Raw genomic sequence first — 27,457 nt, forward strand, 5'->3', positions numbered from 1 at the left:
TTGAGTACATCTGCAGCCTCCAAGAAGAAGGGATAAGTCCTGTCTTGTTGCACAGCTCATGAGATGTTTTATTGCTTCTACAGCCACAGGACAGACTAGTGGGTGAATGCTGTAGTGGTAGTAATGTGTCAGGAGGATGTGTACAGTTGTGTAACCGAGTTTTCCCACCTTAAAGCATGAAGACAGCTGTTCAGCCTGTCAGGTGTGTTTCTTCATCAGTGCAGCGTTTCGCCAGGCCTCACTGTCAACGCTTCAAGTAAACCAGTAGAGACTGATGGAAATCTGAGCGCCGCTTGTGTCTCAGATATTTTTCACAACTCACCACTGTCGTTGCTTTGCTGGATTATTCATGTCTCAGGGTGTCAGCAGGCCCTTTAGAAATCTGAAGCATCTCAAGTCAGTTTATGTAGCCTCCTCAATAAACACACATTTTCACTCACTGCGGCCTCATTTTTCACTACAGTATGAAGTCCTGCACCTCTTTGGAAACAGAACAACCATGACTAGAAGCAGAGAGAACTCATAAATGTCTTCTGTGCAGTATGTCGCAGTTATAAAAACCTTCAATCCTAAAAAAGAAAAACAAAAGTTGAATTTCTTTGATTATTTATTTTACAGAAAATTGAAAAAAACTGGAATCAGCATGTTCAACATTTTCCCAAATGCCTCCAGATGGTTGCAATACTGGAAAAAAAAGTGAGCTCCACATGCTGGTATAGTTATTTTACTGCATAGCTTTTAATTTGATCTCATACATGTCTCCTATCTGCTCAGTGTAAGCAGGCCTGCAGTTCAGCTGAAAAGTCTCTGAAGTTTTGTCATGTGATTGTTGATTGCAGCTGACTCCCTAATGGTTGGTGCAAACAGTTTATTTTTGGTGAATTTTTTAATGCAACATGTAGAAAAAAGGAATTTTGATGAAAAGTTGTGGTTTGAAGTTTAGATTTGGTTGAGTTTTCCAACAGAACGACACGTATTAGTTCAAGGACCATTGAGACTTTTGAAATCTGATGTTTCTTTCAGTTTTTACAGTTTCTTTCTCAAATACATGGGGCAATTTTGCCGATGTTTTTTAGATATATAACTTTATCAAAATTGGAAAAAAAAATCTGAAATTAGTGATGCATGCTGCAAATGTTTTGCTAATTACAGTTTTAATTTGTTTTGATACTTTCTGCTCAGTGTAGGCATGGCCTGCAGTTCAGCTGAAGAGTCTCAGAATTTTTGTCATGCGATTGTTTGTTGCAGCTGAGTCCCTAATGGCTTCATGGCTGCGTTGATGAATGTAGAATTTTTTGTATATCACGCAATCCAGCTGGTGCAAACAGTTTAATTTTGGCAAATTTTCAAATGAGGCATGCAGAATAAAGGAATTTTGATGAAATGTTGTGATTTGAAGTTTAGATTCAGTTGAGTTTTCCAACAGAACGACGTGTCACATATTAGTATTAGTTCAAGGACTACTGAGAAGTTTAAAATCTGATGTTTCTTTCTGTTTTTACAGTTTCTTTCTCAAATTCATGGTGCAATTTTGGCAGTGGTTTTTAGGTATGTAACTCCAGCAAAATTGGAGAAAATCTGGAATTAGTGATGCATGCTGTAGATATTTTGCTAATAACATTTTTAATCTGTTTCCAAATTGAACACAGCCTGCAGTTCAGCTAAATAATCTCCAAATTTTGTCATGTTCATGCCGAGGAGTGCAAAATATTTTGTTTATTTTTGGTAAATTTTTAATTGAGAAATGTAGAATTAAGTGATTTCGATGAAATATCACAATTTCAAGCTTGGTTTTGGTTAAACTTTGAGACAGAATGACGTGTTACAAATGACTAATTCAAGAGGAATGTGGAAAAGTTTCTCTTTTCACAGTTTCTTTCTATGATAAACGCTGTGATTTTGGCTATTTTTTAAAGATAAATCCCTTTCAAAGCTGCCGGCAGTATTTGGGCTTCAGTTAATCCGTCCACTCTGAGGCCCTCAGCCTCCGGCCCATTTGTTCCCTCTGAAGCACATTTTTAAAAACAGTTTCTCGATAAATTGTTCCACTTTTTACGAAGACTTAGTAATTTCCTAAAACAGTGGGACACTGAGGTTTCAGCAAATTATACTTAAACTTAGTAAATGAAACACCTGCTGGATTGTTTTTTGTGTTCCCACGGGATTGCATTAGACAGTGAGAAAAATATAAGATAAAAGTGTTGAAATGTATCCTGTTGCAGGTTCAGTTTTAATTTCATTTGAATGCTTCTGCAGAGATGCTCAGTTGATGCAGAGTTTGGCAGAGCATATATGAATTAGGTGTAGTTTGACCACAACTGTGGGTGGGAACAGCGAGGAGTGTTGAATTTGCACTTCTACTGGCTCGCATTCTCACTCTCATGCGTCTTCCCTGTTTAAATAATATAGGACAGCGTTAATGCAGTAATGATATTCTAAACGTTTCCTCTTGTGCTTCTTATTTGACTTACTGTTCAAACTGTCATTAATTATCATCAGCTGAAAACAGTCTGTTTCTGCCAGAGTCATGTCTTTATTTTCTTGATTAATGTGCTCTTTGGTGTGTAGTGGTTGTACTAGGTATTTTTAACTTTTACATCTGTTTCTGATTCTGTTTCTGAGACAGCGTTTAGGTTTGATTCAAATCCTTTAAATCAAGCACCTGGATCATTCCCTATAATTCATTTTTATCTAATATAGCCATTTGAGTAGCTTTTTGTACTCACATCAGTATCACTGTGTATATTAATAGAATAACATAATGTAATAGTAATCATTTTGAAAGTTTCTATGGTCATTTTGATTCATTTCTTACCACAATTCTTTGTCTCAAAGTCCACAATTATTGAAAGTCGACAGATTAGTAACATTAAAATGCAGTACAGAAATGTCCAACTGGGTCTGACATCATTTAAAAACAGTGACCATTGATTTCTTTAACCATAGATCTCTGTAAATTGGATTTTATCCTTTATCTTGGCTCCAAAGCTTCAATTGTAAATCTAAGATGTATGTGGTTAAATTGTTTATGTTGTATATTTTAGCCTCTTAACCACAAGCAATTTCTGGGGCGTTTCTTTGCTCCTGACACATTTTGCCTCACTGTGGGCTCATTTTTCTCTGCAGTATTAAGCGCCTCACCTCTATGGAAAAAGAACAACCATGAAAAGAAGGAGAGAGAACTCAGAAATGTCTTTTGGGCAGCTGTAATTCCATAAATCATAAGAAAAAGAAGAAACAGAAGTGGAATTTCTTATGTATTTTACAAAAATGGGAAAAAAATGAAATGAATAAACAAATGCCTACAGGTGTTTTCAATACTAGAAAAATGGTAGCTCTGCATGCAATAGATATTTTAGTATTTTGATGTTTAATTTGTTTTTAGACTTGTCTCCTCTCTGCTTTATTTAAATGCAATCAAGTTCAGCTGAACAGCCTCTGAATTTTTGTCATATGACTGTTGGCCAAAACTGAGTCACTCAAGGTTTGTCGATTGTGATATTCCAGCGTATATGGTTTATTTTTCGCAGATTTTTAAATGAGACATGAGGGCTGAAGTGATTTTTCAGCTTAGATGTTGCTAAATTTCCAAACAGAACTCTATGTCACACATTCACAATTCTGTCTGTTTTTACACTTTGTTGCTCTGATAAATTTCTTCATTTTGGCAATATTTTTTATATAACATGCCTGTTAAACTCACTGGTTGATTCAGAGGGATAAAACATATAAACGGTCGCTGTGTTTGTCAACGCTGTGTTTTAACTCTGCTTTAGAAATTCTTTGCTGCTTATTTGCCCTTGGCTCAGTTTCCTACAATTTTAAGAGCCGTTGCAGTGAAGCTGGATTTGATGTCCGACCTGCTCGTGGCCACGCAAGGAGGAAAGCAGCACGATATGTCAATTTTTTTTTATGATAACCTATGTCAGCAGTACTGTCCCTGGCATTGCCCACGTTACCAAAGCAACTTCTGGTGTGTAAAGCATTTGAATAAGCTTCACTTCCTCAGCCAAAGTTCCTCATGCAAACAGCGGTATAAGCTGCCAGTAAGTAGTAAGAAGTACAAAGTGCAGTGATAATAACCATGTGACTTCAGCATCAGCATTTAAAAGTGTCATTGAGCAGCGCATGTAATCAACAGCAACTACACAACTCTCAGGACGTATTTGCATTTTCCCGGTTGTCAAGCTCGGCAGGATCTGGATCTCCATTTTAGATGAGCCACAGCTGGCAAATGATTGGCTATATATAGACCGTGTTAATAGTTTATTATAAAATTATTAATGGGAACGGAAACTGGACTTTTGAGCACTGCAGAGTTCGCTGCCAATGCAGACCTGTGTGTGGAGGACTGCAGTCAGGGAGGAGTCGGGGGTGAAACTGTTTATAGCTCAGTCTACTGAGAGTGAAATCTTTATTATATAAATATACAGCACAGTTAGACACAGAATGAGCTGCTGCTGCTGAAAAAAACACACTGATCTAAAACATAGCAAGGCCATTAGCAGTCCTAGTTGTGGTTGTTTGTGTCACTAGTGGTGTTTGTAAAAGTACTAGTGGTAGCGGAAGTTATCATGCTGTAGTATTAGCAGTAGTACTCGACCAGTAGGAGGTTTTCAGTGTATTGTATGAAAAGGAATATTTGATTACAAATCAAGGAAATTAGTTGTTTTAATGTTTTGTTTCACGTGTTGTTGCTCTCCTGTGAAAATAATTAATCTCTAAAATGTCAGTTTTTTATTGGTTTATAAAACTACAGTGTTTTCAGCTTTGTAATGATGTGCTTTAGCAAATATTCCAACTGTTTTTAGAGATTGTTGTTGCCTCTGTGATGCTAACAGATGGATTTCACTGGTTTCCCAGGGTTAGTCATGAACCAAACATTGGACAAATTACATTTTGGTGGCAATAAATGAAAAGCTATAGTCAGAAAATTATCACAGTCAGGATTCATTCTCTTGAGATCTTGAAAATTTCATGGCAGGCTATCCATTGTTGCTGAGATATTTTTGACTATACCAACAGACCGACACTGCCGTCTAGAGAAATACTGGAAATACATTGAGTTTATTCTGGTCTAAAATGCAGTTTAGACTAGTTAACTCTAATTTTCTCGGTGTTCTGTTTTTTCCTTTGGTCCTGTCACATTTTTACTGAATGTAGGCTCATTTTTCACCTCGATGTAAAGTCTTGCACCTCTATGGAAACAGAACAACCATGAAGAAGGAGACAGAACTAAAAATGTCTTCTGTTTAGTATAATAAAGTTATATACTGTAAATCATAAAAAAGAAAAATAAAACAAAAGTTGAGTTTCTTTAATTGGCTGTTCTACAAAACTGAAAGAACCTAGAATCAACAGGTACGACATACTTACAAGTGTCGACAGGTGTTACCAGCACTGGAAAAAAATGGCGGCTCCACATGCTATAGATAATTAATGGTTTGCATTTTCACACTACTCAGCACATCAAATCTAGAAAGATGTTTCACCATGCTGAATGTGTCTTTCAGCAACTTGCTCCTCTTTTTGCTGTTTTTTGAGCCATGCTGCATAATTAATCAAGTATTTTTTTTTATTTTTCTCTCGTCGTCTCCTCTCTGTTTTGTATAAACACAGCCTGCAGTTCATCCGAATAGTCTCAGATTTTTTTTTTTGTCATGTGACCATCAGTGACTCATGGCTGAGACACTAATGGCTTTTAAATTGCATTATGAAGTGCAGAATTATGTGTTACAGAATCTGGTTAGAGCAAACAAATCATTTTTCAAGATTTTTTAAAAGGAGTCATGTAGAATTAAGTGATTTGGTGAAATATCCGGATTTTAAGCTTGGATCTGATTCACTTTCCAAATAAAAAGTCACACATGATAACTTCAGGGACACCCAGAAAGTTGAAAATCTGATGGTTCTTTCTGTATTTACAGCGTCTGACTCAGATAAATGGTATAATTTGACCATCATTTTTTAGTTTTGCCAAGGAGCACAGGATTTTCTGTTTCTGTTAAAATCTGATGCAAGTGGTTTATTTTGACAATTTTTTAAAGAAATATATAAAGCAAACATCACAATTCCCAGCTAAGATGTGGTTATTTTTTCCAGTGGAGTTCAAGGACTATTGAAAAGTTGAAAATTTGAAGATTATCTCTGATAAATGGTGTCATTTTGGCTATTATATGATAACATGTCTTGGGTTCAGAGGATTAAATAGTTTTCAATGTGGTATTGCATGCATATTGTGGTATATATTTGTATATGGAAAGTATTAAGAATGTTGTGCTGTTACTTGTAACCTTATCACTCCTAAGCAGGTAATAGAGGTTTGTGTACTAAGTTTCCTTGTGCTCCAAAGAAACTCTTTGTAGTCTTTCTTGGCTTGAAATAGTTCCCACTGCACAGAGTTCACAGTCTGCAGCTCGGCAGCAGCGTGGCAGCAGTCTAGACAGCGAGTAGTCTGGAATCTCTGTGGATAAAATAACAGGTTCCCTCATCACATCACATACCACATGACCCCTCAACTCTCATTATCCTGAGGGTAGGTCTGTACGTCTGTGTGCTGGAGGAGGGGGGGTGCAGGACAGTCGACTGAATACACAACTCCATTCATGGTCTTCAGACTCAGGCAGTTTCTATGAAAGTGTAGTTTTAGTAGCGCTTGAGCTCATCGCTGGCTGACGGTCACACAGGACTTCACATGCTGCCAGAGGGCAGAGTGCTACCTTCTGTCTACAGTCCACGATACTCAGATGGATAAACATGATGACATTTCACTTTTCTCTCTCCCTCTCTCTCTTGCCTTCCCACAGTTTGGACCAACGTGGAGCCTCGGTCGGTGCCAGTGTTCCCTTGGCATTCGCTCGTCCCTTTCCTGGAGCCCAGCCAATCAGGAGCGGCTGCCCAGCCTGTCGATGGCCAGCAGCTTGTCAATCAGAGCAAAGGTAGAAAGTGACCCTGCTGCTTTTCTCTCAGCGGGATGTCATGAATTTATGTCCATGAGAAAAACACATTTATCTCTTTGATATATATATTTAAACCCACATTAAAACAATGGTATCAGAAAACAGTATGCAAGACTGTGTTCTCAAATAACGACTGCCAAAACACTCAAGTTCAAACCAGCAGCCAAGTCAGTGTTTCCCTAAACAGTTGCAACAGAATTGCAAATCACCACAGTTGGTGTTCACACCAACATTATCCCAGTAACGCAGCCGATAACACTATTTATTTTGTCAAAATTTATTCATAGACTAATTTTGCATCTGGTGGGAACAGTGAGTAATGTCATTTGAAGACCAAATTTTCTTTTCAGTAGAGCTTCGTGGGACGTTATTGTAGCTCTTTTAAGTTGTCTTTTTTAGCTGTGGACTGTGTAAGACCTGCACTAAATTGTTGTTTCGTGTTTAAAATGTTAACAAATAGTGAAAAATTCCAAGATCACATCTTAAATTCCCTCTCTGTCCATTGATTGAACCCCTAAAGCTCACCTCTGTGTTTTAAAGTTGCATATTTAGAAGTTTTTCCATGAAAATAATCCCTTCATGCCTAGAAATGACTTGGATTTAACTCTACACCGTTGCTGTACCTCTCCACTGCTTCTGATTAAACCAGCTCACCTTAAACTCTGCTCAAATGCTGTGAAACCGCAACCACGGTTTTGGAGTAATGTGAACCAGAAACTGATTCTGAAAAATAGTGATGCAGAAAAGATTTGTTCCTTGTTTAATTTTCCCAGAAATCTCAATCTGTGTTTCTGAAACTGTCCTTAGTAGACAGCAGCTTCAATGCAGAAATTCTCAGTCATGATGTTGATTTCTTATTTACTTTATTATATGACTTCCAGCAAATAGAAAACACTATATGAGCATGTCAACAAGGTAAAAAACATGATTTTCAGCAGAAGGATCTTTGAAATCTCTTTTCTGACCAGCAATCCAAAACACAATGGTATTCTAATGGGCAAGATATTACATAAACATGTAACCTGCAAAATGTTGCAATGTTTTCTTCTAAAATGACTAAAAACCTCAATCAATCATCTAAACAACTGGTGAGTGATTTTCTTTTAGTTAATTAATGATTTCAGTTCTATACTATTTACTCTCTGGATAAGACTTATTGACAACCTAAACCCTTTTCTTGCCATTTAATGACATATGTGCATGTGACGTAAACAAATTTATTATGCATTTTTCCATCTGAATAAATGCTACAAAGACTGTGTGCTAAATAAGTAATAGTCCTCTAGTAAAAGGAAGCAAGCTTACTAAATGCTGCAACAAAACTTCTGTGTCAGCTGAGGCTTGTAATGACTACATTTAATGACAAAAAGCTTATGTAATGCACAATTTTTATACATCAGCCCTCGAGGGAGCAGCTTCTTTCTATGCGCCTTTGTGCTCAGCTTGCATGAGGTCTATTTGTCACTGCTGCAGTTGATTATAACGTAGATGCAGTCAGAACTTGTCCCGTCTCCCGGTCAGTCGGCCAGAACTCCCTCCTTCAACAAGCTGCGTTCAGGGCGGCCCAGTGTTTACACATATGGCACCGTTATGGCACTTAGTTGCATAAAGCTCCTCACTAACCGCCACGTAAACGGCCTTTTCATTTGTCAGAGCCTCGCTGTGCTGTGGCCCTGGTGAGCGACGGCCGGACGGGTCCTCCAGACCTGGAGAGGGGCTCGCCGTCATGCCCTCCCCCGACCAATGACAATCCTCCTGCAGACAGGGGCGGGGCCGACAGCGAGACGGAGAGCGACACTGATGACCCGTAAGTGGCTGCTACACATTTAATTTCCAGGCATTGATTTTTAAGAATAACATAGCGCAGTGCTCAGCGATGCATGTTGTGTTGTCAAAGTCTGGCAGTGGCTTCGGGTTGCAAACAGAATCAAGACACGAAGCTGAAGAAGCACAAGAAACAAAAGGTTTAATTTAAATCCAAGTGTAACATAGCGCTGTGGTGCACTGACCACATTGTGAAACGAGGCCAGTCCTCCAGTCAGACACAAGCAACAGCCAGAGAGCAACTGTTGATCCAGTTGAGGTCTTGTTTACATGCAGGTGCAGAAATTTCTTGTCTGCTGTTCACCTATGGACTCACTGACTTACTAACTGTCTGAACCGCAAGCAGTTTCTGGGCGTTCTTTTGCTCCCGCCGCATTTTTAGTCACTGCGGGCTCATTTTTCACCGCAACATAAAGTCCTGCACCTCTATGGAAACAGTACAGCCACAGCTAGAAGTAGAGAGAAGTCACATATGTCATTTGTGCAGTGTAATATAATTATAATGCCATGAGTCAGTAAAAAAGGAAAAAGTTAAAATTATTTGATTATTTATTTTACAAAAACTATAAAATAACTAACTATAAATAACATGGAATCAACATATACAGCATTTTTCGAAGTGCCCACAGGTGTTACTAACATAGTAGGAAAAATTGTGACTCTACATACTATAGATATTTCACTGTTTACATTTTACAGATATTTTCATGCAGATTTTTTTTACTTTTTAATATGTTTCCGTACGTCTCCTCTCTCCTCTGTGGAAACACAGCCTGCAGTTCTGCTGATAACTCCCTGATTTTTTGTAATGTGATTGTTGGTCACAGCTGAATCACTAATGGCTTCACGTTTGCGACAAGGAGCTTAGAATTTTTTGTTTTTCACAGAATCTAGTTAGTACACACAGTTAATGTTAGGCAGATTTTTAAATCACACATATAATAAAGTGATTTTAAAATATTGCCATTTGAAGCTTGGATTTGGTGCCACAGGTGAGTTGGACTGTCAGAAACCTAAAAATCGAATGAGTCTTTCTGTTTTTACAGTTTCTGGCTCTGACTAATGGTGTTATTTTGGCAGATAAAAAAAAAATGATAACACGCCTTTTGAACCCAACAACAGGTTAAAGTGGAAAGTGACTCAACCAGTCTTTGCTAATGTAGATTAATATTTATTCCTGATTTGTTCCTTGTTTGTCCCATCACTAGCTGCTCCGGATATTTTATTCCAAAGTTTTAATGTTTATTTCCAAAGTTATATGCACTGTGTCAGTTTTGGATAAAAATATCTGCTCTTCATGGACCTGAAAATGGAGAAACAACAAAACAAGTGCGCCATTTAAATGATGTCAACTCATTTTGAGACAACACTTCATACACTGTGTTTGTTTCCTCTCTGCGACTCTCAGTATGAGTCATTAGAAAGCAGGTAGTAGCTGCAGATGATGTTAGATGCAGTTTGTCAGTGTAGTTTGAATCACTCGCTTTTAAAACACTCGACAACGCTACACTCCGAACAGGTGCACTGAAATCCACCTTTGCCAGCAGCATTCAAAAGAAACAAACAACTTTTCTGTCAGCTGCATCAGTGTGTTTGTCTGGCAGCAGTTGTATAGTCTGTGCTTGTTCATTCCTCTCGGTGTCAGGCTGCGTCGCTGCATCTGGCTGGGTTATTGCTCTTTCAGAGTGACTCAGACAGGCTGCATGGCTGTCTGGCTGGTAGTGTGGTTATGAATGTTTCAGGGTCACTGGGCTCACAAAGGCCGCCGTCGCCAAAAGAAATGCATCAGCAGTATCTCAATGTTACAGCGATTACTCCTGTTATCTGCCTGCATCTCAATGGAGAGACTAATGGCATTAATGAAGACAAAGCCGCACACATTTAACAAGATTTTATTATTTCTGTTCCCTGCTTTTCTTTTGTCTGCATCATCATCTTCTTTTCTCTTCATTCCCAGTCTGTTAGCTGCCTCTTGCTTTCTTTTTTGTGTTTCTAACTACCCCACAGACTGAAACATTCCCCGACATGAACTTGTTCACACCTACACCTCGAAACACGAACACAAGTAACGCATGTGATTTTACCTCAACTGAACTCACAGCCACCATATTTTGTTTTTGTCGCTCCTGTTGATTTAACTACTATCTATGCAGATGTCCTGTGTGCCTTCTTTTGTCCAGTCTATCTTTATCTTTAAAAACCAAAAAAATTTAAATTCTGTAGCCATGGTGTGACGCTGACGATTATCTCTGACTAGCAGGTTTAGACCTTTTGTCTGCTTGCTCACAATTTCAAAAAAACGTTGCTTTTTAAAGTTTTTATCTTTAACTCTTCAGTTTAACAGCAAAGCTTCCCGTTGTCCCAGTGATTCTGAGCAGACAGGAGTATAGCTTGCACTGTCTCCTTATCATGGAATTCAACTTAATGGTGTTGTGCTTTCCAGTCACTGACTTAACCCCAAAAAACTCATCTCTGTGTTTCAAAGTTCCATGTTTAGAAATTTTATCTTCCAATAAATAACCCCTTCCTGTCCTAAAATAGCTTACATGCAACTTAACACCATTACTTTTTCTACAATGTGCACATCTATGAAGTCCCTGCCTCGTGTTCCATCCACTCTTCGGTACTCGTTGCAGCTCAAGCACACCAGCTCACCTACAACTCTGCTCAAACATTGTAGAAGTACATTACAGAATAATTCATCCATACATGGTTGAACCAAAATCCAATTCTGAAGAAGAATAATGACACAGAAAGTCCCATCGTGCAAACTGACAGGACTTTTTTTAGGGTTGCTGCAAATGAAACCCTGAAAGTCTGAATCTGTGTTTTTAGACTGTCATCAGTACGCTGCAGTTTTAAGGTGGAAATGCTCGTTCATGACGTACACTGTTTAATTCCAGTATTTAAAAAAAACACTGTGGAGCTGTATATGTTCAAAAAGTACATTTTCTGTGGAAAGGGTCTGCTACAATGTGTGACGTAACTTTTGCACAAGAGTGTGGACTTCTTTGCAGATGTTTGCGTAAACATGTCCGCTATGCTACAAGAGCAGTAGCGTATATGCTCAGCATTAATGTCGATATACAACAAAATCATATTCTGATTTTTATGGCAGATACTGCAATTACAGTGTAAGTCACATATTTAGTTTGAAGGATAATTTTGGCACTTCATTTTACTTGAAAATATCATCTGTATTAAACATGAATGTTGTCATTTTATCATATATTTGTAGGCTGTGCTATCTCTGTAGCATCACAATGCTTAATTTAAAATAGTTTGTTACAACCAGGGATTGACCGATGAGTAACAGCAATCAGTAAATTGCAGTTCCTGTAGTTTGGACACATCTCAATGGGGAGACTAATGACATCAGTGAGAATAAGGTTGACACATTTAACAAGATTTTATTATTTCTGTTTCCTTGCTTTTCTTTTCTCTGTATCAGCCTCTTCCTATCTATTCATTCCCGGTCTGTTAGCCGACTCTTGCTTTCTTTTTTGTGTTTTGGCAGTCATGTCTTTTACATGAAAAAATGCAGTTCCTATAGTTTGGATACAATACTTGGGAGTATTACAATTTTGATCATGTTATAATATTTTGTAATATGTGTTTTTACAATACGCTACTGTTCAAAAGTTTGGGGTCACTAAGAAATGTCCATATTTTTGAAAGAAAAGCAGTGTTTTTCAATGAAGATAACATTAAATGAATCATAAATCCAGTCTAGACATTGTTAATGTGGTAAATGACTATTGTAGCTGGAAATGGCTGATTTTTAATGGAATATCTCCATAGGGGTACAGAGGAACATTTCCAGCAACCATCACTCCTGTGTTCTAATGCTACATTGTGTTAGCTAATGGTGTTGAAAGGCTCATTGATGATTAGAAAACCCTTGTGCAATTATGTTAGCACATGAAAAAAAGTTTTCATGGAAAGCATGAAACTGTCTGGGTGACCCCAAACTTTTGAATGGTAATGTGTGTAATATATGTAGTATTTTTACTAATTATTCAGCCTTACTCGGCAGTAGTGTGCATACGTGAAATATGCAGACGCTGAGTCCTCCAAGCAGACTAGAAAATAGTAAAATAACAACAGCAACACCTCTGTACTATCTGCAGCTGTTCAGTTGTTTGTCCACACGGGAGTTTAATCAACGCTACTACAGCTGCCCTTAAATCTCTTCTTCTGTAATGGTGGTAACTTATATGCTCACAACAGTTTTCTTGCCAGTCATGCCACGAAAACTTTAGCCATGCTGTATAACCCACTAATTTATGAGTCTACAGTTTTGTTTTGTTGCTCACATTTGGAAAATCCGTAGTTTACGTTACACAAAACTGCACAAAACAACCTCTCTCTCTTTTCATCTACCTTGATTTACATCTGATTATTCATGATCTGTTTATGCAAATGTCATAACTATCATAAATTGTGTTATTATTGAAATAATACTTGTATATAAACTAATGTGTGTTTTACTGCTCTCTTTCTTCAACTGCTGTAACTCAAACTCAGCCCAGTTTGTGACTTTATTTGCTTTTTTAATTTACTCTATGTCTGTCTGCTTTTTCCTGGATGCAATTCAGTGACTCACAGGAAGAATGCAATTTAGTCGTAGTAGAAACAGCCATTTCCGTGGAATTAACTGAGTAAATACTCAGTAGTTAGCATGCTCTGTGTTAACGATGGCTGAAGAGATAAAGAAAACTGGAACTGAAAATGATACAAAATGGGAAAAGGTAGAAAGTAACACAAAGGAAGAGTATTGTTCTGATTGACTGGCTATGATCTCTGGGCTATGCTTTATGTTTTATAAAAAAAAATGCACATAACTGGTATAATATGAAGTTTTTGTGGTTTATAAAGCAAAAGATTTTGTGTATCTAATGCCTGATTGCGTGGAACCTTCACATCCAGCATCAAAAGCGTGAAATACTGTAAAAACAGAATTAGATCAAACAACATTCTTCTACAGAGTGCATCAACATTTACTCTCTAAATCCTCCACAGCACTTTGCCAACATTGCTTCTCTAAAAGTCACTTTGACTGTGGAATCTCCCGTGATTTCCCTTCTCTGCGGGTCTCTGAGTTTCACTTTTCTTTCTTGTGTAAATGTAGGTTTTCCCCTGGAGTGGCCAACGATCCAGTACCTTCCACTGGACCCATCAAGAGACGCACACAATCCCTCAGCGCTTTGCCCAAAGACGGAGACAGGAAGGTCAGTCCACAGCTCAGAAACGCAATCAGTAGAAAAGGGAAAAAGATACAGCAAAACAGAGGAAGCTGCTTTGTTAAACTTGTAATTACCACCACTAGCTTACCAATAATGTCTGAAACTTCTTTCTTCTTTCAAACTCCAACCAATTAGAGGGAGAAGGACCACATCCGCCGCCCCATGAATGCATTCATGATCTTCAGCAAACGCCACCGGGCCCTGGTGCACCAGCGACATCCCAACCAGGACAACCGGACAGTCAGCAAGATCCTGGGGGAGTGGTGGTACGCTCTGGGGCCCAATGAGAAGCAGCAGTACCACGACCTGGCCTTTCAAGTAAACACACGCTGATATTTTCTCACATTTCAAATCAAATCAAATCAAATCAAATTTTTTTTATATAACTCGTTTGAAACAACCTGAGATGACCAGCAGTGCAACAGAAAATATGTGCCACTAGTATCCCTACAACATGCTAAGACAAGGGAAACCAGGACAGCAACTTGTAAAATCAAAATCTATTATACATTTTTTAGAAAATATTAAACAATTAAGACCATTAAAAGCTACAAAACCCACTGAAAACATGTTTGTCTTGAGTTTTTCCTCAACATGTCAATGTAGGAGAAACGTTTTATTGGGAGATAAAGGCTATTCCAAACTTCTGGGCAGCTACAGCAGAAACTTGATCTGCCTTTACCATATTTTTAAGGAAGATTTCCCTTTTTTTTGACAGAACTCCATTTTCATACCCCAGTTAGTGCACCGAGGAACCAGATGATCTTAAATGTTCTACAATTCTACAAGTTCATTTAGCAGATACTTTTATCCAAACCGGCATACTTCTGAGAGTAGATCCAACACAAGCAAAGATCTAGTCAGGAGATAACAACCTGGATCAGAGCCATAAAACAAGTTTGAAGATCTAGACAAAAAATAGAGGCAATCAAGCCTTTGGATGGATGCTCCTGAACTCTGGAGCTCGGAATGTTAATGATTCATTAATAATGATTAAATTGCTGTCAATAATTTAACCTGTTAAAAATATATCAACCAGAAAATGTATTGTCGATCAGCTGTAGTACCTGATTGCACCACCAGGGGGAGCCTCTTACTGTTTAGCACTGTAGCCACCAGAGGACGTGGTCAGTCAGACTACCAGCTGTTCTGTGCTCTGTTAAATCAGACAGCATTGTGGGAGTTTTGTTTGTGAAGGGGCACCATGAGAAAGTCTCCTGTGGTGCTTAATGCCTACTGGCCAGAACTCTTGTGTTTTTGGCGAACTGTGACATAAAATATTGAGACTTATGTAGTTTTTATCAGGACATGGAATTATATCCACAGAGTTTATTTTGTGTTATTATCTGATTACTATTAGGAAAAATACAAATTAGTATTCAATCCAGGTAGAGCTAGACACCCTGATTTCATTTTTTATTGTGTTGTATCTTATTTTTCATCATTTTACTGTGAGGTTTATCTGTAGTCTATGTGTTTATGTCTTATGCTTTATAATTTTTAGTTGTAGAGCACTTTGGTTCAGCTGCATTTGTTTTAAACGTAATTCATGAAAACATTTCACTTAAGACATCCAGATTCACCAGCAGCAGCTGGTGAATCTGTGATTTAGTGATTAAAAGGCTGAGCAGTGAAATGAAACTGCTTCAACCTTCCTGCAGGTGAAGGAGGCCCATTTCAGAGCCCATCCAGACTGGAAGTGGTGCAACAAGGACCGCAGGAAGTCTTTATCGGAGGGCCGCGGGACCCCGAAGGAGCCCCGAGAGAGGAGCATGTCCGAAAGCATAGGTATGCTGTGTTAAAATTTGCTGTACAATTATCTTTTCACAGCATTACAATGGCAATTTACTGAAGCAGTTAATTACTATATAATTGATTGTAGTCCTTTACAATAGAATATGAGGTTTATTGTTTACAACTATGTCTAGATTTTCCAATATCATATTCTATTTATATCATGCTGTACCTGTAATCAACATTACCTGTGGTTGCCTGTAAATTTTCTTGTTTTAATATGTATAAACTGTAAATTGCAGTGCTCAGTCTTCAATCTTTCTAAGCTAGAATTAAGAATTCTGTTTAACATTTATAAATGCATGTAGCACTAAAATACCAAAAATAAAGACTAAAGAATACCGCAAGTTGTGCAAAAATACATTGGGAGCATTTACTCAAAGGAGCATTGTATGCCGAAGTGTTGTCTGTTAAATATATATTTATGAAAACAAGGAAAATTAATTTCACAAAATACAAAAAAAGGGCAAAATTGGCCAATCTTAAGGCATCACGGTTAAGTTAGCAATAACCTTATCAGCCGAAATGAAGATGCTGCTTGAAACAGTGCTTTGTACACTGCTGTGTTGAAAATCCTGTCATTCTTGTGTTTGACTCCAAAAAAAGCATCAGATTTTACAGTTTTTAACAGTGAACTATTGTGAGAATTTCACTATATTTTTGATTATTTGCATTTCCAAGACACTGTACAAAATGTCTTTTAGAATGAAAGCCACATCTGTAGCATACCATGACTTGAAATACTTTCAGCATTAAAAAGATGTGATTTTTATCAGACAGAATTAGCAGTAATTAGGTATAAAACTAAAGTATTACAGATTTTTATCATATCAGGTATATCGCCGATGGTTAAAATATTAAATACCATCAAAAAGCTTAAATATCTCCAGCATCTTAGCGTGCTGCTGTTTTATTGATCTGCTCCACAATGATAGACTGCGATATTTTATCTTTCTTCTCCAGATGCCCATTCGGAGCCCCAGGTGCTGGAGGGGAAGGGAGGCGGTTCGGGCTGGCCGGGAGGACCGGAGCGTCGAGGGGGTCTGTTTGGTGGGCAGCACCCCCGTCCCCGAGCCTTTTCCCAGAGTGCCGTGCACACCCTGGAGCAGAGGGAGAGAGACCTGGAGAAGGTACGAGGTTGTTAATCTGTAGCTCCGAGGCAGCAAACACACTCGGGAGGATTTGAGGCTTTGAAGAAAACTGATCCAGATCACAGACTGGTTACTAACGTAATGGTGTAATCGCAGAAAAAACACCCAGATGAGCCTATTTCTTGTGTTTTTGAAGTATCACATTTGGTAAAGTTAATGGAAAACATAAAAATTTGAAAAAAAGCTCAGTAGTTTTGCAAAAAAAATTAAGATTTTTGACTTTTTGAGTAAATTCTGACATTATGAGCATTTAACTCGCTGCTTCTTTTTGTCTTAATCTCTGGACAGCATGAAACATTCAATGCCAGCAGTCACAAAACAGTAATGACAACTTTACTGATTGAAAACAATTCTCTCCACTTTTCTATCATAAATAAACAAAGTTTTGTTTGTTTTATCTTCTTCTTTCTGATTTTTTTAGCCGGTGGCAAACCGCTGGATTTGTTTTTCGCTCTTTCTGTATTACGACACTCTGTTGCTGTCATTCCATCTCATATCACATTTTTAGAACAGTTTCTGCTCTACCGTCTCTGATTTGCCTGCAACATTTTTTAGCATAAAATATAGACATTTATACAGATATTTGTGAAATATTATCTTTATATCTCAAATACTTACTGAGATTAAAAAAAAAACTCAAACCACTTTCAGCATGTTTTTTTGCACATTGAAAATTGACTCTATGTTTGAATGATAACATCTCAGAAAATATTAAAAATCCTGACATTTTCAGCTATTTTTCATCACGTCATTCATTCAGAAGATACAACATTCAACAAGTAGATCAAGTAGTCTCTGATGATTGCAATTTACTAGATATTTGAATCTAAAACTTCACAGACGCTGTTTTACATATCTATAATTTATGATAAATAAAGTTCCAAACAAATCACAGATGGTCAAGCAGAAGGCTCCTGAGGATTTAGGATGATTTACACTACTGTCCAAAAGTTTGTGGTGACCCCGACAATTTCATGTTTCCATGAAAACTCACACTTTTATCCATGTGCTAACATAACTGCACAAAGGTTTTCCAATCATCAATGAGCCTTTCATCACCATTAGCTAACACAATGTAGCATTAGAACACAGGAGTGATGGTTGCTGGAAATGTTCCTCTGTACCTCTATGGAGATATTCCATTAAAAATCAGCTGTTTCCAGCTACAACAGTCATTTACCACATTAACAATGTCTAGACTGGATTTATGATTCATTTAATGTTGTCTTCACTGGAAAAAAACTGCTTTTCTTTCAAAAATAAGGACATTTCTGAGTGACCCCAAACTTTTAAATGATAGTCAGACTTAACAGAAATAAGCTCAATTCACATTTTCTTCTTCTTCTTTATTAAAAAAAAAAAAAAACTTTACAACTTTTAAAAAGTTTGTTTCAATTCGCTTAAAGATCGTGTAGAATCACGGCTTGTGTTAGATCGTACTGTTCAAGAAAATTATGATTAGTCGAGTTTATTATATTCTTTCAATGCTTCCAAGAGCATAAAGAATTAAAAGAGCGGACAATAAAAGCAGCAGACAGATTTATTTCTTTATAAATACACAAGCCTTGCTGCCAGTGTCAGTGTGAATGTGAGCGTCTATTCACAGACGGCAGACGTGCGTCCTTCAGACTGCAGAGCATTTTGGTTGAACTCTACAACTGAAAGCACGCTGTTCAAAAACGGTTCAAATGGACTCACTTGGTTCTTTGTGTGAGGGCTGGAGTTGCCGCTGCTGAAAACCCAGTGAAAGCTCTGGGGGAGCACTGCTTCCAACTTCAAAGGTTTCTCTCTCTACTTTTTTAGCTCCTTTGAAGGTACGAGACTGTGGTGTTTGCTGCTTCGCTCCTAATCACAGAGGAGTAGGCCTGTATGTGAGCACTTTTGTTTGAAGGCATTTCTTTAATGCCACTGGCGAAGCCGTATATGCATGAATGCTTTAATAATAGCTATATTATCTCTGTCTGAAGAGTTTATCATCACTTTCTTACAAAATATATTAAGTTTGCCTCAACTACTGAACTTGTTTTGTGGCTCTTATCCAGGTTGTTTTTTCCTGAATAGATCCTTGCTTGTGTTGTATCCACTCTCAGATGTACGTCGCTTTATAGAAAAGCGTCTGCTAAATGAAATTGTAGAATTGTAGAACTACTACCGAGATGTATTAGAAAATCTCTGAAACTAGAGACCAGTGAATATTTCATGTCTTCTTTTCTCTGTGCCAGGAGGATGGAGCAAGTTTGTTTCGCAACCGGCCGCCGCCTCCGTCGCTGTACCAGGGTGGAGCCAGCGAGGACGTGACCAGTGATGAAGAGCGAATGGTCATCTGTGAGGAAGAGGGCGACGATGATGTCATGGGTGAGTTACACTATCAGCAGAGTGATTTAGTTAGTGGTGGTTAGAGAAGCTCTTTCATAACCACAGAGTGATAGTTTCAGTTCCCACAATGGTCAGTGTGTGTCTGAAAAAGTCGCTGAACTTCAGCCGTCTTAGTCACGATGATTGTGTCAGTGAAACACCTAAAAGCTAAAAAAAGAAGCTGTGTCATCTCGTTAGCAGCAGCAGCTGGCTGTTAATTACTACTGTTAAGATTTAGCAGCAACAGCAGCACCAAAGTTGCCATTTGATTGTGTTTCTGGCAGTTTGAAGGCAGCTTTTCCTGATTTTGCCCAGGCTTAATCAGTAGCCTGTTGCCATATAATACATTTTTGTGTGCATTTTAAAGTATTACATTATAAAAAGTTGGAAATGGAATGAGGAGAAATATCACTGAATATTTTAATGAAATTCTGAGATTTTTTTGAGATTATAATGTTCCCAACAGACTCCTGCAAACTTGAATTTTGTCTGATGAACGTCTGGCACCAAAGTGTAGCTAATAAAAGGGTTTTGGCACATTCAACAGTATGCGGGAGTCTGTTGGAAACTTTCGGATATGTTTGTCCATCTCCTACGCACCTGCCTAATGAAATGGATGTGCACATAGTTCCTTTGTCTGGATTCAAAATGTTACATTTCTAGTTGAAAAACAACAAAAAAGTGGCACAAAACAAGAAAAACTCTGCAGTTGTAACACCGACTGCCTGTAGGTTGTCATAATTGTAGCAGCCCTCACCTTTCTTTCCTGCAGATGGCAGACCATGGTCGTGTTTCCATAATGTATTATTCTGCGCATTTTGAAGTATCACGGGCTGCACAGTGGTGTAGTGGTTAGCACTTTCGCCTTGCAGCTAGAAGATCCCAGGTTCACGTCCCGGCTTTCCCGGGATCTTTCTGCATGGAGTTTGCATGTTCTCCCTGTGCATGCGTGGGTTTTCTCCAGGTTCTCCGGCTTCCTCCCACAGTCCAAAAATATGCTGAGGTTAATTGATCATTCTAAATTGCCCGTAGGTGTGAATGTGAGAGTGATTGTTTGTCTTTGTATGTAGCCCTGTGACAGACTGGTGACCTGTCTAGGGTGTCCCCTGCCTTCACCTGAGTCAGCTGGGATAGACTCCAGCCCCCCCCATGACCCTAGTGAGGATTAAGTGGTGTATAGATGATGGATGGATGGATGGATGGAATTTGAAGTATCACATTGGAAAAAGTTCATGGAAGTGGTAAAAATTAAGTAAACTTCCACAGCTTTTGCAAAAACATTTTTAGGCTCGCTTGAAGTGAATTTTGACATTTTTGAAAAGTAGTTGATGTGCATGATGGTAGCTAAAACCACCTTTTCTGAAAAGGTTCTGACGTCACGAACATTTAACTCACTTGACTGTTTTGCTGTTTCTTTCGTTGACTTTATCTCCAGATAACATGAAACATGTCCGATTCTAGCTGACATAAAAGAATAATCACAACTTTCTTTACTGAAAACAATTCTTTAAGGCTTCTCTTTAATTGTTCCTCTCATAAATTGATCAAGTTGGATTTGTTTCTTTAAGATTTTAGGATGCGTTCGAATATCCATCCTAATATATGTAATATTATGCCAGAAAAAAGATTTTGCATGTCCTAATAAATGTAGAAAATACCAGGTTGTCCTGCTACATCTGCTCGGATTTTAAAGTATGCTAGCCAGCATGCTTTTCTGATCATTTTGACCAACAATTCTCTGCACAGTTACATCACAGTGTTTCATGCAAATATAAACAAACCTGAGCCACCAGGAGTGCAGACAGATGATAGTTTATTTCACATTACAGACTGAGACAGTCAAAGTTTCAGGCATGATTTTAGACAAAGTAGAATGTCCTAATTAGATATATACTGCATGAAACAGCGCACGATTTGTAAGGGCAGTTCTGGTCGTAGTTTGAAGTAAAAACCATGTTGTTTGAGGTGTTTTTCTGGCTTCTTCTACTCTGTTTATTCCAGCCATGTGTATTGTAGCCTATAGCGCCACCTTCAGACAACACTATGTGGCCTAGTTTATTGGCTCCACAGCAGTTAATGGAAACAAGCCTAATTCCATTTTCTTATTTTTATTTTTTGCAACATTTCAAAAGCTTGCTTCATATTCACTTGACAATTATTGGGTTGTTTCCCTGACTTTGCTCTGATTGCAAATGAAATCACTCCCAGGGAGCAGTTAAAAGTATGTTTGCCAAAACGCTGTTGTGTTGCTAAAACAAACCTCTGCTATCCGTCCACAGAGGATTCATGCCCTGAAGGCTCTATCGACCTCAAGTGTAAAGAAAGAGTGACAGACAGCGATGAGGATGAGCCAGATGGACAGGTAGGTGCAGTGACTCTCAAATTACTTTTCCCGGTGGGATTACTGGGTGACCGTGTCTCTGCTCTCTCTTATTACGATATCTAGTATAGGATTTAGCAAAAAATGTCAGATTTTTACAACTGATTTGGGGTTTCTGTCGGCTGTAAATTAGGCATTAGTACATTTTAGAACTCTGTTGTGAAGGAAATACTTAATCTTCGGTGTCAGATGTGGGTTCTTGACTGTGATTGTAGCTTTTCAAATGACTTTTCACAATGAGATTCACTTTGAGAGAGATTTTAATGGGTAACCATGTCTCTACTTTCTCCCTTTATTATGATATTTGGTATAAGATTTAGCAAAAAGCTGTTCTGTAAAAAAAATGTCTATTTTTTTTAAACTAATGTGGAGTTTTTGTCAGATCTAAATAAGGAATCAGTACATTGTAGTACTCTTTTGGGAAGAAACTATTTTATGTTCAGTGTGAAATGTGGGTTCTTGACTGTGATTGTAGCTTTTCAAATGACTCTTCACCGTGAGATTCACTTTGAGAGAGATTTTGCTAGATAGCCATGTCTCTACTTTCTCCCATTATTATGATATTCAGTACAAAATTTTGCAAAAAACTGTTCTGTAAAAAAATGTGTGTTTTTTTTTTTTAAACTAGTGTGGAGATTTTGTCAGCTGTAAATTAGACTTGAGCAGTTTTTTAGTACTTCTGTGAGCCATTTTGTGAAGGAAATACTTCATGTTTGGAGTCAGATGTGGGTTCTTGACTGTGATTATAGCTTTTCAGATGACTTTTCACAGCGGGCTTTGCTTTGAGAGAGATTTCACCATTACATTACTATACAGTGTAAGACTTGGTACAAAGCTGTGCTGCAAAAATGTCTGTATTATAAAATTGATTTGGGGGTTTTATCAGTATGTTTCAGTGCCCCAGTGAATAATTTTGTGAGGGAATGTTTCATGTTCAGGGCCAGATGTGGGTTCTTGGCTATGATTGTTTGTAGCTGCTGTAACAAAGTCATTTCCTACAAAGGATAAATAACAATAAAATCTGTGTAGCTCGGTTTATAGTGTTGAGCTTTCCAGAGCAGCATTAAACTGTTTATCAACAGTGTAATTCTGCAGCATATTGTTTGGGGTTTAATTTGTTTTAAATCTATTTTCTCTGAAGAGTTTGATCCTCATCATAAATGTCATCCAGATCAACATGCCCCTTTTTGATTTTTAAGGGCAAACAAACTTCAAAGAGCTAAATATCAACGGTTTCTTTATTCCCATTAAGCATTAAAAACCCACAGATTTTACAAAGTTACTGTAAATTAAGAAACTTGTGTTCAGGAAGAAGAGAAGAGCTTCACATAGTAACTTTCCTGGCTTTGATCTCGGTGCCTCTGTCTTCCCTCCAGCATGGCTTCCAGCCAGTGGCTCGCTCCTCTCTCCCCTCCTCCTCCCCCTCCATCCCTCACTCTGACTCCACCTCGACTAAGGGGAACGGAGGAGGAGGAGGAGGTGCTGAAGATGGGTCTGAGAAGAAGAGAAAGAGAGGCGTGGATGGAGATGATGGGAGCGATGGAGGCCCCAGAAGAGAGGAAGCAGCAGCAGGTGGAGGAGAGGGAGGTGGAGTCTCCTCTCTGTCCATCACCGGCTCCACGTCCACCCAGACTCCCCTCAGTCTGCCTCAGCAGGGTCTGACTCCGGTCTTCGGCGGCGTCCGCATGGCTCCCACCATGGTGACCAACGTGGTGCGGCCCATCGCCAGCACCCCCATCCCCATTGCCAGCAAGCCGGTGGAGGGAGCCATCACCCTGGACAAGAAGGCCACTCTGCTGATCGGAGGAGGCACACCGATCGCCGCAGGGGGTGGGTACCTGTCATCGTCCTCCTCCCCCGGCCCAGTCAGTGTTACCACTGTGGGAGGCAGCAGCCTGGTCACTAGTCTAGTTCTGGGAGGGTCCCAGCCAGTGCAGCTCCTCACCCCTCACAGCACCCAAACTCCCCTCCCTGTCCTGCAGCCCCAGCTCCTCCCCTCTGCTGCCACCCTCACACCTCCCGCCTGTCCCCAGCCGATAGCTCAGGTCCAGTACGTCCTGCCGGCAGAAGGCCCGTCCTCCCCTCAACTCACCCACCAGCAAATCCTCTCCCTGCCCACCAATGCCACCCTGGCCAATGGTGTGCACTCAGGGGCAGGAATCAGAGTCGGCCCCACGACTAGAGGTGAGACAGAGAGCAACGATTGGCCGACAGAAAAAACTGAGCAAATCACAGTTTCCTCAGAAATGTGTTTCTCTCTTTGCTTTTCCTTCCTGCTGTTGTTCCCTTGACTTATTTTAGCAGATTTGATTACATAAACAGGAGATGATTGACTGCTGACATGATTTGTGAGAGCCCACCGCCCACCCACGCCTTAATCACTCTGTTCCTAAGAGTCAGAAGCAACAGGATGCTATTCCACTTTATCATCAGCCAGGAATTTCACTTATATCAGTATCTGAGTGTCTCCGCCCACCGTCGCTCCTGTGCCGTCTTTACCTCTTTTGACTCGACTCATCTGTTCCTCGCGCCGACTGATTTAACGCTCTCCGTCTCTCTCTTCTCCTTCTCACTCATTAGTCCAAACCCAGTCGCCAGTCTTGCAGAGCAAGATGTTGGTTCCCATGGCAACAGTGAGAACAGGGTCTACTCCTCCCCATCCTTCCATCTCCCTGGTGGCTCCGCCTCTTCCTGTGCAGAACGGCCCTTCCACAGGAAACAAGGTAACGAAAACAAACATCTAAAGGCAGAGAGACGCCGCCCTGTTTTCTGACAGGTGGCGAGGTGGTTAAATCCTCAACAGCAATAAAACTACAGGGAGACGACTCATGTTTATGTAAATGAAGATAACATGAAGAAAATGTTAAAAATGCAAATTTAAATACTGAACTTACATTTTTTGAAACAGTTTAACGTTTCTTGTGGGAACTAATCAGACTTTGGAAACTTTAATATTGCTGCTTAAGACAAACCTTTTTTTGTTTGCATTTGATTCAAGCAGACACCCTGACTTTATCTGCTTTATCTTTTATTCTTATGATCTTTTTTTTTTTTTTGTACATTTACTAAGATGTTTTTTTGTGTTTTACTATGTTTCATTTCCTGTTATATTAATAGTACAGCACTTTGGTTCAACTTCTGTTATTTTAAAGATGCTTGATTAACAATTTTGACTTTGAGTTTAACCGTCAGCTGCCACATTAACAATCAATAACCGAATGATTGTTAAAATAAATGTAAAACAGCTGACGTTCTCCATGTGATGATAAAGCTGTTTTTATCTACTGATAATTAATTTTCACAGTAAAATCTGATTTCTTTACCTTAGCATCTTGAAGAACACTTAGAGTAAACACCAGGATCCTTAAATGTTGAAATAAAATTTAAAATAATGATGATGCTGGACAAAATCCAAAGTATTAACCCTTTGAACCTAAAGAAGTTTCTGAGTGTAGTTTTGCTCCTATCACATTTTTACTCACTGTAGTCTCATTTTTCTCTTTTCAATATAAAGTCCTGCACCTCAGTCGAAACAGCATGACTAGAAGTAAAGAGAACTCAAACATACCTTTTTCGCAGTTTGACAAAGTTAAATCATTTTAAAAAAATAACTAAAAAACTGTAGTTGAATTTCCTTGATTATTTATTTTTACAAAAATTTAAAATACCTGGAGTCAACATGAACAAGAGCTCACAGATGTTACCAACACTGGGAAAAAAATAGTGAGTCTAAATACTACTCAGACAAAACAAGCAATTTAATTGTACTGTAACTTGCAATGAACATTTTCGACTTTTGTATGTGATATTTAGAAGTTTGTCTCACAGGATACATACAGTGACAAATAACAAATAAGATAGAACATTTTTTAAAAAAGCTAAAATCCGGTTGTCTTTCCCCTTCTCTCAGATCATCCAGATCGCTCCCATGCCTGTGGTACAGACCAACGTTCACCCGAGCGGCGCAGCAGCAGTGCATCCTGGGAGCCCCTTTCCTGTTTCCGTGGCAACTGTGATGGCTCCCGGTGCTGCGCCCCCACAGACCGTTCTTCTGACCTCTCCACCCACCAGGTCACTAACGCAGGCCCAACACCTGAAAGACAGCAACACGCACCTGACTGAATCTCCCTCTGCTAATGCATCAGCTGCTCACAGAGGCTTCTGACATACTCGAGTTCAACAGCGTTTAAAGATGTTGTCAGATTTCCATTCCGGCCGGGTCATAACATTACTTAACGTACAATAAATGTTGATACAGAAAGTCAGGACATGGTGGATCTCCATTATCACTCGGAGCAAAGTGAACCCTGACACAGATTTAAACGTCCTTTTGTCAATTTTCAAAAAAAGTACCTTTTAAAACATGCACTGCTTTCTGTTAATCTGACGGCATCTGAGCATGTCGGCTTCATGTCTGAGTGGAAACCCTGCTCAGTTTTTAGTTAAAGTCATGACAGCAATCTTGCTAGGTTGGACCTAGTAACGTTTCTGCATCACTTTCAATATGACACAAGTCTGACCTGCACAAACCACAGATTTTGCATTGTGTGTGTAGTGATTTGGGGGCGTTTTTTTTTCAGACTTCAGCACCACTATTCATCCAAAAACGACACAGTTTGTGTGCCAAAACCTTTGCTCTACAATTTCACACCATTTACAAACTGAAATATCCAGAAAAACTGAATTTTACAGCAGTGAGTCATAACAGGATAGATTCGTGAGACTTACCAAAAAATAAAATAAAATCCAGGTTTTGTCAAAGCTTCACCAGTAGCTGACGATTAGTTTGTTGCTTCCAGCTACAGTTCTACAATTTCATTTAGCAGACACTTTTATCCAAAGCGACGTGCATCTGAGGGTAGATACAACACAAGCAAGCATCTAGTCAGGAGAAAACTACCTGGGTAAGAGCCATGAAACAAGTTCAAGTTTGAGCTGTTTGTAGGAGTCTTTCCACCGCGTTTATTAAATACCTGCAGCATCAGATGGTAGCAGGATCCATATTAGCTTCTCCAAAGAGAAAGAGCTTCATTCATTCATTACTTATGAAGCCAAGGCTTCTCAGTCGTATCATTTCCAATGGATGAAATCCTGAAAAAAATTTGTGGCAAAAATCATGGCAGCATCGAATGCCGCCATTTAATATAGATGTACCCACAAACAAAATGACCTTGCGCTGAACACTAGCGTGTGTTTTGCATGTGTACGTTTTGTATGGATACCGAATTGCATGACTTAAATATGTAGCGGACGGCGGGAATTGATGGGACTCAGAAACACCCCCACAGTTTAATCAATTGTTCCTTGTATCATTTCCAACGAACAAGTCCCAATAAGTCTGCAGTGGTGGATTTGTAGTAGGATCACAATCATGTGATCACCAGCAGGCAGCTGACTTAGTGTTCATTTGTTGTCATAGTTACAGTGATGCTGTGCCGCTATCTCACAGTGATACAGTAATCCTTAACAAATCCGTGGATGCAGACTATAAGCCGCATCACTGCCAAAATCTAATCACTTGGTCCTTGTGTCATTTCTGACCTTCCCTGAAAATTTCATCCAAATCTGTTATTCCGTTTTTGAGTATTGTTGCTAACAGACAGACAGACGTACGCCAGTCGTCCCATCACTCCCCTGTTCCTTGGCGGAGTAATAAATCATCCCCGACATGAAGACAGAATCTGTCAGAATCTGACGTTTTGTCAAACTGTAGACTTTTCTTTACCTCAGACAGGTGAACTTTCACAG

The 27,457-nt window shown here is 39.0% G+C and overlaps 1 protein-coding gene across 2 annotated transcripts in view; it reads left to right on the forward strand.

Annotated features, from left to right (window-relative positions):
- cica (capicua transcriptional repressor a) overlaps positions 1 to 27,457 on the forward strand; it is a 55,315-nt gene that overhangs the window by 14,326 nt on the left and 13,532 nt on the right. Inside the window, exons 4-14 of one of the 2 annotated variants that reach the window (XM_023262134.3) lie at positions 6,807 to 6,938; positions 8,613 to 8,766; positions 13,915 to 14,014; positions 14,165 to 14,347; positions 15,691 to 15,817; positions 16,787 to 16,953; positions 19,197 to 19,329; positions 21,609 to 21,691; positions 23,086 to 23,893; positions 24,290 to 24,432; positions 25,620 to 25,780. In XM_023262134.3, coding sequence (XP_023117902.2) covers positions 6,807 to 6,938; positions 8,613 to 8,766; positions 13,915 to 14,014; positions 14,165 to 14,347; positions 15,691 to 15,817; positions 16,787 to 16,953; positions 19,197 to 19,329; positions 21,609 to 21,691; positions 23,086 to 23,893; positions 24,290 to 24,432; positions 25,620 to 25,780 — 2,191 coding nt within the window. The remainder of the gene's footprint in view (positions 1 to 6,806; positions 6,939 to 8,612; positions 8,767 to 13,914; positions 14,015 to 14,164; positions 14,348 to 15,690; positions 15,818 to 16,786; positions 16,954 to 19,196; positions 19,330 to 21,608; positions 21,692 to 23,085; positions 23,894 to 24,289; positions 24,433 to 25,619; positions 25,781 to 27,457) is intronic. The other variant, XM_023262135.3, reaches the window with a different exon arrangement.

The sequence above is a fragment of the Amphiprion ocellaris genome, chromosome 15, assembly GCF_022539595.1.
Source record: "Amphiprion ocellaris isolate individual 3 ecotype Okinawa chromosome 15, ASM2253959v1, whole genome shotgun sequence".
Classification (NCBI taxonomy): Eukaryota; Metazoa; Chordata; class Actinopteri; family Pomacentridae; genus Amphiprion; species Amphiprion ocellaris.